This window comes from Erythrolamprus reginae, chromosome Z, assembly GCF_031021105.1.
Source record: "Erythrolamprus reginae isolate rEryReg1 chromosome Z, rEryReg1.hap1, whole genome shotgun sequence".
NCBI lineage: Eukaryota > Metazoa > Chordata > Lepidosauria > Squamata > Dipsadidae > Erythrolamprus > Erythrolamprus reginae.
In genome coordinates this window covers 149,840,164-149,851,832 of record NC_091963.1, presented here as the reverse complement: position 1 = coordinate 149,851,832, position 11,669 = coordinate 149,840,164, and the positions used below count along the sequence as shown (strand labels likewise).

The 11,669-nt window shown below is 48.8% G+C and overlaps 1 protein-coding gene across 1 annotated transcript; it reads left to right on the top strand.

The window, feature by feature from the left end:
• Nucleotides 1-30: 30 nt before the first annotated feature.
• Nucleotides 31-5,400, top strand: CYB5D1 (cytochrome b5 domain containing 1). The gene is made up of 4 exons (XM_070767301.1): nucleotides 31-261; nucleotides 1,423-1,499; nucleotides 3,139-3,357; nucleotides 4,411-5,400. Exons 1-4 carry the CDS (start codon nucleotides 132-134, stop codon nucleotides 4,639-4,641), a joined length of 657 nt encoding a protein of 218 aa, XP_070623402.1. The 5' UTR covers nucleotides 31-131; the 3' UTR covers nucleotides 4,642-5,400.
• Nucleotides 5,401-11,669: the final 6,269 nt, after the last annotated feature.

Below are 11,669 nucleotides of genomic sequence, written 5' to 3'. Positions count from 1 at the left end.
GCACAGACTTGACGCGGCCTCCGGCTTTTTCCCTGGGGTGAGCGAGCGAGACTTCGTTTCCCGTGGGGCCTTGCGGCAGCGCGTTGCCAAGGGGAACCGCGAGACGCGGCGCATGCTCACGGGCGATAATCATGGAGGGCTCCTTCCGGCAGCGTTTCTTCACGCCGCGGGAGGTGGCGGTGCACAATCGGCCGACGGACTTATGGGTCTCCTATCTGGGGCGGGTGTACGACCTCACCCTCCTGTCCGAAGAGTACAGGGGTAAGGGAGGGGCAAGGGGGCGAGGAGTTTCGGGGGCAAGGCTGAAAACTCCTCCCCACTCCCCAGCAGAGCCTCCAGGTGCAGAGGCAATCTATCTGAGCGGGGGGGGGAGGTGGAGGGAGGCGTCCTTGCTGGGAAAAGTGTTTTATACGGGACGGGAGTGGAAAGAAGAAGAAAGGAGCTGGAGGGCCAAATTTTAGGCTTGCAGAGCTAGGTGTAATTCAAGGGCCCCAAGCCTCCTGGCAAAGGTTGACTCAGCCTTCCACCCTTCCGAGGTGGGTAAAATGAGGACCCGGATTGTGGGGGCAATATGCTGGCTCTGTTCAAAAGTGCTATTGCTAACATGTTGTAAGCAGCCCTGAGTCGAAGGAGAAGGGCGGCATAAAAATCGAAAAAATAAATAAATAAATAAATAAATAAATAAATAAATAAAGGTGAGTTTTTAAATCCTTGCAGAAGGCGAGGAGAGTGTGGGTGGTACGAATCCTTGGAGGGAGTTGATTCCAGAGAGCCGGGCCCCCCACAGAGAAGGCTCTTCCCCTAGGCCCCACCAGGCAGCCTTGTCTGGCTGATGGGACCTGGAGAAGGCCAACTCTGTGGGACCTAACCAGCCGTTGGGATACATGAGGCAGAATTTATTTATTCATTTATTCATTTATTCATTCATTCATATTTGTATTCCGTCCAACTACCCACAACCAAAAACACAACACATACAATCTAATATTAAAACCCCTTGAAAACAGTTGAAGGCAATTTAAAACCAAGTTTTTTTTAAAAAAAAGCGTGGTATCACCCCCATAAGCAGATGTCCACCCCCAACAAAACTTTCAAAAGCAAAAATGAAAACTAAAACGAATTAAGAAAACAAAAGGGCAGAATTGATGGACAGCTAGTCTTTCTCTGCAGTTTTCCATCCTTCTGTTGTGTGCTGATGGCTGCCCCAAGTTGACTCTTTTGACACACACACATCCTGAGACTCCGGAGAGGGACAAAAGGATGCTCCTGGGGTGTCATTGGACGCCCTCAAGATACATAAGTGAGGGGAAGACATTTTCAAGGAGCTGTAAGACAGGGGGGATTAGGACACCCCTCCCCCCAAAAAAAGAATGTCGGAACGGAGTGGCTCTAATGTGGATCCTGGCTTCTCTCTTCATGCAGGGGACCTCCTCATGAAGCCCATCCTGGAAGTGGCAGGGAAAGACATCAGCCACTGGTTCAATCCCAGAACCAGAGATGTGAGTGTCCAGTGGCACCAGGCTGGGTGGGCAAGGCTTCTGGATCAACCCTTTTGCCCGATCCAGGAAGTGGGCCTCGGAAATGCCCGCAAGTAGTCCTTGACCTACGACCTACAATTCCAAGGACTGGAATCTGAAAAATAGTGTGTAAAGACCTTGCTCTCTGTTCTTCACCCTTCCGTGTCTATGGAGACTCTCCCCTCCCAAAGGTGTTTTTCAGAATGGAATGGAATAGATTGAACACGCAACATTGGTGCAGATGCTCTCAGTGTACATAAAATAAAAAGATACATTTGTCAATAATCATGACACAATGATTGTCATAGGGGTCAAATAAGCAATCAGGAAACAATCAATATTAATAAAAATCTTGATACAAGCAACACGTTACAATCATAGTCAGAATTGAGAGGATATGGGTGATAGGAATGATGAGCAAAAATTAGTAGTAATAGTAGTGCAGGCTTAGTAAATAGTTTGTTGAGGGAATTATTTAGCAGAGTGATGGCATTTGGGAATAAATTGCTTTTTTGTCTAGTTGTCTTGGTATGCGGTGCTCTGTAATGACGTTTTGAGGGTACGAGTTGAAACAGTTTGTGTCCAGGATGCAAGGGGTCAGTCAATATTTTCCCGGCCCTCTTTTTGACTTGTGCAGTATACGGGTCCTCAGTGGAAGGCAGGCTGGCAGCCATTGTTTTTTCTGCAGTTCTGATTCTCCTCTGAAGTCTCTGTCGGTCTTGTTGGGTTGCAGAACTGAACCAGACGTTATAGAGGTGCAGATGACAGACTCAATGATTCCTCTGTAGAACTGGATCAGCAGCTCCTTGGGCAGTTTGAGCTTCTGGAGTTGGTGCAGAAAGAATATTGTTGTGCTTTTTTTATTATGTTTTTGATGTTATGTGACCATTTTAGATCTTGAGATATGATAGAACCTAGAAATTTGAAGTTCTGTACTATTGATCCTGTGTTGTCTTGTATTGTAAGGATGGAAGGGTTTCTCCTAAAGTCTACAACCATTTCTATGGTTTAGAGTGTCCAGTTTTAGATTGTTCCGGTCGCACCATTCATGAAGTTGGTTGTTCAACCTCCCACCTGTATGCAGTTTCATTGTTGTCTCAAATAAGACCAATCACTGTTGTATCATCTGAAGTTTAACAGATGCATCCTTTGAGATGCAGTCATTGGTGTATAGAGAGAAGTGGTGAGAGTACACAGCCTTGGGGAGCCCTTGTGCTAATTGTACAGGAATCTGATGTGATTTTGTCTAGCTTCACCTGCTGCTTCCTGTCCGTTTTCAAAAGGCAATTGGGTTTTATTCCTTAAAAAAAAAAGCGCCTTTGGGCCCACCCCTCTATCTTTTTGCTTATCATATTGGTGTGTTTATTCTCTCGTTCTTTTCATAGGTTCGGTCGTAAATTGAGGACTGTCCTCCACAATGCCCATTTCTTGCCGAGAATTTGCGACCTTCCGATCCTAAGCAAATGTTTGAAAGTTTTCATCTTTTGACTTAGGGATGAAGGGAAAAGCATCTTCCTTTGAAATGGGAAAATATTTCCCGTAGGGTGGCGTTTGGAGGGAGCCGTCTCTCTTTAGATGATGGTTGAATCGGGGCTTTCCACCCTGTGTCTGTTACCTGCAGATACAGACCCACATCGATCCGCGCACGGGCTGCCTCAAGTACTACACACCCCAGGGGCGGTTTGTCCACATCCCTCCGCCTCTTCCTCGCTCGGACTGGGCCAATGATTTTGGGGAGCCCTGGTGGAAACACCCCCTGTACGAAATCGGCACCTTGTCCGCGAAGACCCGGTTCATTCGGATCATCAACACCCTGGCTACTCTGGAGCAGACCCTTGAGGTGAGTCCCATCCTCCCCAGCCCTTGCCTGGCGCCAAGGCCCTCTCCGCAATCCGTATTTTATGCTGGGTGACTTTCGTATGTACTGTATTGACATAAAGCCTTGAGCAGGGCAGCTGTTAGCTTGTTAGGCTGGAAATTGGAGGAGAGTCTGTTTGGTGGCAAAGGCAACTGGGGTAGGAACCTGGGAGTTCTAGTCCTACCAGCTATGAAAGACCTTTGGGTGACTTTGTGCCAATCACTAGGAGACAGTGAGTTCTAGTCCCGTCTTAGATATAAAAGCTTGCAGGATGGCTTAGGGCCAATCACTAGGAGACAGTGAGTTCTAGTCCTACCTTAGGCATGAAATTTGGCTGAGTGAGTTTCAGCCAATCACTAGGAGATGGTGAATTCTACTCCCATCTTAGATATGAAATTTGGCTGCGTGGCTTGGGGCCAATCACTAGGAGGCAGTGAGTTCTAGTCCTGCCTTAGGCATGAAAGCAGACTGAGTGACTTGGGGCCAATCACCAGGAGATGGTGAGTTCTAGTGCTACCAGCTATGAAAGACAGTTGGCTGACTTGGGGGCAACCACCAGGAGATGGTGAGTCCTGGTCCTGCCCTAGGCATGAAAGCTGGCTTTATGACCACGTGCCAGCCACTTTCTCCCAACCCGAGGAAGGAGAAAAATGGCAATGGTCATTCGGGATTGGGTGGCATAGAAGTCTAATCAATTAATTAATGAATTAAACTACTCCTGAGAAAACTTGCAGCCTTTGAGAACCAGACCCGATTAAACAAGTGAAAATAAAAAACAACATTATAGCTGTACCACATGTATATGCTTAGGGGTTAACTATGATTAGGGTCCACACAGGGCTTATTTGGGAAGTGTTAGGGTTAAAGAGTCGACTTGCGGCGTGAACAAAAGCTGCACGGAAGTCCAGCAAGCTGACCAATTCCTCTCCACTCCCATCTTGAACCCAGGAGCTGTGGGGGGGAGGGGGGCGGTGTCAAGGGTGCCTCCTGCCCTCCTGCTGTAGGTCCCATGGACAACTCTGGTTCCACCTGCAGGTCTGCTCGGAAGAAACCATGTGGGAGATCTTGAGGCGCTACCTGCCCTACAACGCCCACGCAGCCAGTTACACGTGGAAATACCACGGCGTCTGCCTGGATATGGACAAGAACCTCGAGGACAACAACATCCCCGACGAAGACGAGGAGTTCTACCAGCTCAACATGGACGCCGACGCCTTCATGCCCGCCATTTTGCTCTACTTCAACGATGACCTCACTGAGTTCTAGAAACTTGCCTAGTCGTGGCGTAGGCCTATTTCCCCTCCAGCTGGAAGGGCCAATTAGATGTGCCCCTTCTCACCAATGGCTGCGGGGCACAAGAGCTGATTTTTAAGGGACGGCACAAAGCACATTTGGTCCTTGGGCAAACCCAATTTTCTCTCCAAGAACAAGACTTGGTGGAAAGGAAGATGCACCCCCAATGATGATGGGCCCCTAAAATACGATCTGGTCTTGTGATGATGTCCGCCTGAACCTTAAGGGCCTTTTGCTGCTGCTACTGTTTGATGCTACAGCCACTAGATGTCAGTCGTGGCTCACAGTGCAGCCATTTTGAAGCGCCCGTCATTCTTCAAATGGCTTTTAAAAAAATAATTGCATTTTATTATCCTGCAGGCCTTGAGCTGGGAAAGAAGCTTTGCTCCTGGGGCTGGCCCTTTTATCCGGGTCCGCACAATTTTATTTTTTGATTTTTAAATTGGTGTCCTCTGGCCTGAACATCCTGCTTAACACTGAAGGAAATTAAGTAATCTTGCAGCAATTATTTGCGCCTGCTTGGCCTGTTTTCAAAAGGTTTGTTTGGAGGAATGGTTAGAGGTGGAGGAATGAGAGGATAAGTGGGATAAAAAAGCAACAAAACGTAAGATGTTTGTGAGGAAAAGACTTCATTGTCAAGTTTCCAACTTTTTTTAAATTAAAAAATTCCTACCTTGATGCATGCCTTGAAAAGAGCAAATCCTCAATAAAGATTGTCTTTTTATCATGTTACTTCTGATGTCAACCCCTAACCCCCAACATTTCTCCCTTAGACTCTCCACGATTGACCTCTCCAGGTTCCTAAGAGGCCAGTAATGGGCGTACATAAGTGCACTGGTGTGCCTTTCGTCCCCTGTCCTATTGTCTTTCCTTTCTCTCATTTATCATATATATTTTCTTTCTTTCATATATCCTCTAAGTTTACCCTTATATATGTCTATTTTTCTTCCTATGTATTTGTGTATTGGATAAATAAATAAATAAATAAATAAATAAAAGTGGGAGGGGGGAGAGAGAGAGAAGGAAATGTGACTCTCCATATCAAATATCCCCTGGGTGCTTATTTTCTTGGAAGCAAGCCTGGTGCAATGTGTTTAACGGGGGTGATTTTGTAGGAACTCTGTCCAGGATTGATTGCAGCCACCAAAACTCCATTTTCATAAACTGTCTATTTCCAAAAAAAGTATGTTAAGGGCAAAATTGACGGAGTCCGAGTCAAACTCGATCTTTGGTGTATTTGGGAATGTGGACATAGAAAGGTCTTAGGCACTGGTACCCCGAGTGATTTGTCAATGTCTTCTATCCCATATTAACGAGACCCTAGTTTGTTTTTTGGAAATTGGACAAATCACTTAGAGGATGTTGTATACCAGAATTTAAAAAAAATCCTTTAAATTTATTTATTTAAAACATTTATATAGAGCTGCCCATCTTTCAGCCAACTCTGGCCAGCTTCCAATCAAAACTTAAGACATTTTTTTTAAAAAAAACATAAAATGCAACCGGTTGAAAGATTAAACAAAAATCATGGGGCTTTCAGTTGCGTTGGTGGAAAAGTTAGGTGTTTCCCACGTCCATTGCCTCTGGAGGTAGTGATACAGAAACCAATGGTTTTTCTTTCTGTCACTCGTAAATCTATTTATTTATCATCTACCTCTCTCTCCCTCCCTCCCTCCCCCCCTCTAATTTATATGTTACCCAAATCCCTAAGGACTCTGGGTGGCTAACAGCAAAAAATCAATTTAAAATGATTTTAAAAACCCATTAAAACCATGCATGTCTCTCATGGCTGGATCTAGATGATACCACATTTGATCAACGGCCCCAGGTCTGCCAGAAAAGCCAGGGCTTTACAGCTTTCTGGAAGGCCAGTACAGTGGGGGCAGTACGGATCTCTGGGGGCAGTTGGTTCCAGAGTCGGAGCCACCACAGAGAAGGCCCACCCCTGCAACCCTACCAGCAGACACTTTAGCTGATGGGACCTGGAGAAGGCTAACCCCATGGGCCTTTATCGGTTGCTGGGAGCTATGCAGTAGAAGGCAGTGCCATAAAAAGTCTGGCCCTAAGCGATGTAGGGCCTTATAGGGGATGGGCAACACTTTGAATTGCGTCCGGAGATTGATTGTGAACCACTGCAACTGGCGGAGAGTTGGTGTGATGTGGGTATACCTAGGTGCACCCACAATAGCTCATGCAGCTACATTCTGGACCAGCTGTAGCCTCCACACGCTTTTCAGGGGTAGCCCCATGTAGAGAGCGTTGCAAGTCTTCTGTGAAGTGATAAAGACATGAGTGACCATGCGAAAAAGCCTCCTGATCCAAATAGGGTTGCAATTGGTACATCCGTCGAACCTGTGCAAAGGTCCCTCTAGCTACAGCCGAAAAGTGTTGATCTAGTTTCAGCTGAGGATATAAGAGGACACCCAAATTGCGAGCCCGTTCTGAGGGGGGTAATTTTTCCCTTCCCAAAAGAAGGACAGTTGGTATAATCCTTCGGGGACAGTACCCACAGCCACTCGGTCTTGTCGGGGTTAAGCTTGAGCCTGTTAACTCCCATCCAAACACGCACATCACACCTACCGCTTCACTAAATTGACACGGGATTGGAAATGTACAGCTGGGTATCATTGGCACAATGCTGGTACCTCACCCCATGCCGTCCGATGATCTCACCCAGCGGTTTCATGCAGATGTTAAATAGGAGAGAGAAACGAATCCTGTGGTACCCCGCAAAGGAGGAGCCTCGGAGTTGACCTCTGTCCTCCTGCCAACACCGACTGCGACCGATCTGGAGAGATAGGAGAACCACTGCAACATGGCGCCTCCCACTCCCAACTTGGTGCAGAAGGATACCATGGACAATGGTATCAAAAGCCAATGAAAGGTCAAGAAACACCAAGATAGAGGAATAACCTCCATCCTGGGCTCACCAGGATGACCAAAGCAGTTTCTGTGCTGTAGCCAGGCCTGAAGCCTGAATGAAACAGGTCTAGATAATCTGTTTCATCCAATGATTGTAGGAGCTGGAGTGCCACCTTTCCCTACAAATCATCCATTTTTGCCCTCAAGCATTATAGATTGTGTGGTACTTTTTATGATCAGTCCCCAGGATTCACCGTAGCTTAGACATCATTTAAGAGCTTCGTTTTAAAAAGGCCAAAGTAAATAAATACTACCATGGAGTCCAAAATCGCTCTTGCTGAACAAGACAGTTGTTAAGTTTTAAGCCATGTCATGACTTTCCTTGCCGCCGTTGTTAAATGAATCACCGCACTGGTTAAAAATAGGAACATGATTGTTTAAGTGAATCCGGCTCACCTGTGAGCATTGCTCATCAGAAGGCTGCAAAAGGTTACTCCCTTGTGCCCAGGATACTGCAACCGTCATAAATATGAGTCAGTTGCCTGAGCATCCGAATTTTGCGCATGTAGCCACAGGGATACTGGGTGAGTTTTAAGTGTTTAAAAGGGTCATAATAATGGTCACTATTTTCAGTGTTGTCGAAACCTTGAAGGATCACTAAAGGAAGGGTGACTATCATCGAGGTCTATCTGAGATCATTCTGCATTTAAAACACAGGTTAAAACATTCGCACTGAAAGAGTTTCTAGTCCATAGTGATCCTGAGATGCAGCCTCTGTGACTTGGGTTGTCTCTATCGGACCTCTTAACAGCGGCTCCCGCAAGACGTGCCTGGGTGCCTCCTGCTATTCCAGAGGTGAGAGCAAAGGTGGGCCGCTGCGGCCCCTTTACGACCTGTGGGCTTCAACTCCAAGAATTCCTCAGGCAGGCAGGCAGGCAGCTAGGTTGGCCAAGGGCCATAGTTGCCCACCCCTGGCTTATACGATGGTAATTGGGGAGAAGTCTCTTGAGGAGCAGTTGAGATCCGAGGCTTGGATGCATGCAGGCCCCTGGTCCTAGGAGGCAGGGAGGGGGCGCAGCTTCTGTGGAGGGGCAGGCACCATAAGAGAGCAGGAAAGACTCAAGGAGAATTAAGTCGGCCCCTTGGGGATCCGAGAGCTTAACCCTCCTCTGTAAGCGTATAAGTGTGCTAATTGCAGGAGTGTGAGCCTTCCGCCTCTGCAGCCATGTTCTTGCTTTCTGAGCCCACTATCTATGGGGGTGCGGGTGGACACGCAGAGTTATCCAGTGCTGGGTGGTGTCACACACACACACAAACGCACACGTGCCTGGAGGAAGTGAGGGGACACGCGTTTCAGTTTGCAAAGCAAAGGAGCAAATAGGAGTTGCTTGTCTGGACCTGGAGGTCTTCCAAGGGTTGACGTTCTGCTCTCCTGGTCGTCCGTGAGGCCCCCCTAGTTTGTTTCCTAACCCACTTCCTGTCCTCTCTTGATCCAAAAAACAGTCAAGCAGGGGCCGCGATTGATTCGGTTCCTAGAGGAAACTCCAGGCCATTGATGGCGAACCTTTCTTTCCCCTTGGATGCCAAAAGGACACGTGTGTGCCCACACCTGTAATGCAATGCCTGCCTTCCCCCCCCCCCAACGCATGTGCGCACACGCTCGTTCTGGAGGGCGGGAGAAGGCCCTTTCTGCCCTTCCCAGGCTTCAGGAAAGCCTCTGGAATCTGTGGATGGAGAAAACTGGACCCAATGGGCCTGCCAGAAGTTCGGGAACAAGCTTCAGGTTGAGCCGTTTTTTGCCCTCCCCAGGCTTCGGGAAAGCATCTTGAAGGCTGGGAAAGGGGAAAAAAGAGCAGATCTCCAAAGTCCCATCTGGGGAGGGGGGGAAGGGGGTTGGGCAGATAGTGGAAGGAAACTTAATCTATGACCCCAAAGAATAAATGTTCTACTCCTGTGACTAACAATGGAGAGATTACTTGTGGGGACCGCCTTCTGCCGTACGAGTCCCAGTGACCGATTAGGTCCCACAGAGTCAGCCTTCTCCAGGTCTCGTCAACCAGACAATGTCACTCGGCAGGGCCTTCTCTGTGGGGGCCCCGGCCCTCTCCAATCAGCTCCCCCTGGAGATTTGCACTGTCCCAACCCTCCTTGCCTTCCGTAAGAGTCTTATGTCACCAGGCTTGGGGCAATTAGGTCTCAGCCCCCTGGACAACGAAATTAGATATAGGTTGTATGATTGAACTGGTATGATTGTTTATAAATACTGGATTTTTAGATTGTAAATTTAATTAGTTGTACTGTATTGTTATATTATATGCCATTAGCCGCCCTGAGTCCTCGGAGAAGGGCGGCATACAAATCTAATCTAACCTAAACACATACATACATACATACATGTGGGGGGTGGGGGCACCCTGCAGACCTTAACCATGTGGTGACGGGAGGGTGTGTTCCCTTCTCGGGTCAACCTTGGCAGCTGCCCAGGAACGAGGGCTCCGTCTCTGCCCTCCCTGTCAGGGCAGAGAGAGAGGGGAGGCGGGTGGGCACGGGTCCATTTCCACATAATGCCAGGAAGGCTGTGGCGACATCAGCCCAGCTGTCATTTTTCCTCCCTCCTTGGGCTCCTGTCTGCGACAGCTGTTACAGGGAAAGGTTGGGGGGAGAGAAGAGAAATCCGAATTGTGGGCTGTGAAATCGGACTTGAAGGTCGAATATTATCTACACTTCTGGCAGGGCCCATCACCCCCAGGGAGACTTTTACTTGTACGGAGAACATATGGGACTGTTGCCATCCAGACTCCATCTTTTGTGTGTCTGGGATGTGTGTGTGTGTGTGTAGGAAGGCAACAATCACCCCTCCTAAGAAAGGCTACGACCTGCTTTTCTTTTCCCTCCCAGTGCTGGGTTGCCTCTCCTCCCACCTGCTCCTGCCTTTAACCCTGGCAAACTCTTCCTTCCACCCGACAGCTGCTTTGCAGGAGAGGCACCGGCTGGGGCTTGGTCCTTTTCCTCCCCTTGCCCCCCCCCGTCCCCCTCCACCCCCCACTTCTGGCCTTTTGCTTTGCAGGGGGAAAACAGGTCGTCCAAAAGGATTCTGCTCTGTAGCAGGTTTTGCCACTATTATTATTATTATTATTAAATAACTAATATCCCTGTTGGGCCGAGAAGTTGGTTACAGGAAGGAACTACATTTTTAACCAGCCGCTGAATAACGACAGAGCGCCTGGGCTTAAGGGAGCTGCCGGCAGTGGCAATTGAGGGATCAGGAATTGCTCGGGTGTTTCGGATGCAATTGTACGGGCGGCTTAAGCCGGGAGGAGGCATTGTGAGGTTGTGGTAGAGGCAGCTTCTCCAACAGAGCGGTTCAGCCAAGTAGGCCCTTGGAGAGCGTGACCTGGAATCGCCGGCTGCAGGAGGGAGGGAGGGAGGGCGGGAGCGTCTAGCACACTGAACCCCATCCAGCCTTCACAAGCAGCTGGAAAGTTTGTGGCAAGTTTTTGAGGACGGGGCCGAGAGGTCCGGGCCCGGAGGCGAACATCTGGCAGGAGGTGGTGACCTCGCGGGATGGATTTGGGGCAAGAGGCTGCTCTCCTGCGCAAGTGTGTTCCATTACTCCAGGTGGGGAAGACCTTTAAGCTGCTCCACGCACACACACACACACACACACACACAAGACAGCAACACTTCTCCGAAGGGAAGGGCAGGCCTGCAATAGAAAGAGGGCCACATCTTTGGGCCCTTTCGAAAGCCAGCCAAGGGGCAACATGCTGGGCATGAACGGGTGAGATAAAGGCCCTTGATGGAATTCTGGCATTTGGCTCCTTGCGAAGAAGCTCCAAAGACGGACCTTCAGGGGATGTTTCCGCCCTTCCCATCTCAGTCGCCTTGGGACAGTGAGGACCTGAGGATTTGGGGTCAGGTTCAGAAAGTGAGGTTTATTTACACTGTGGTGTGAACTGATGGGCTCAGAGCGGGTGAAACCTCAAATCCAGATGCTGCTGTGCCGATCGAGGCTCTGTCTCTCAGGGCCTTTGGGGAGTGATGGTAGGTACACTAGGAAGCACACTTCACAGCCAAAGACTCCGAGAGCGTGAAACCTCAAACGCTCTTCCGGAGCACTGGCTCCCAGCATTGCCAGG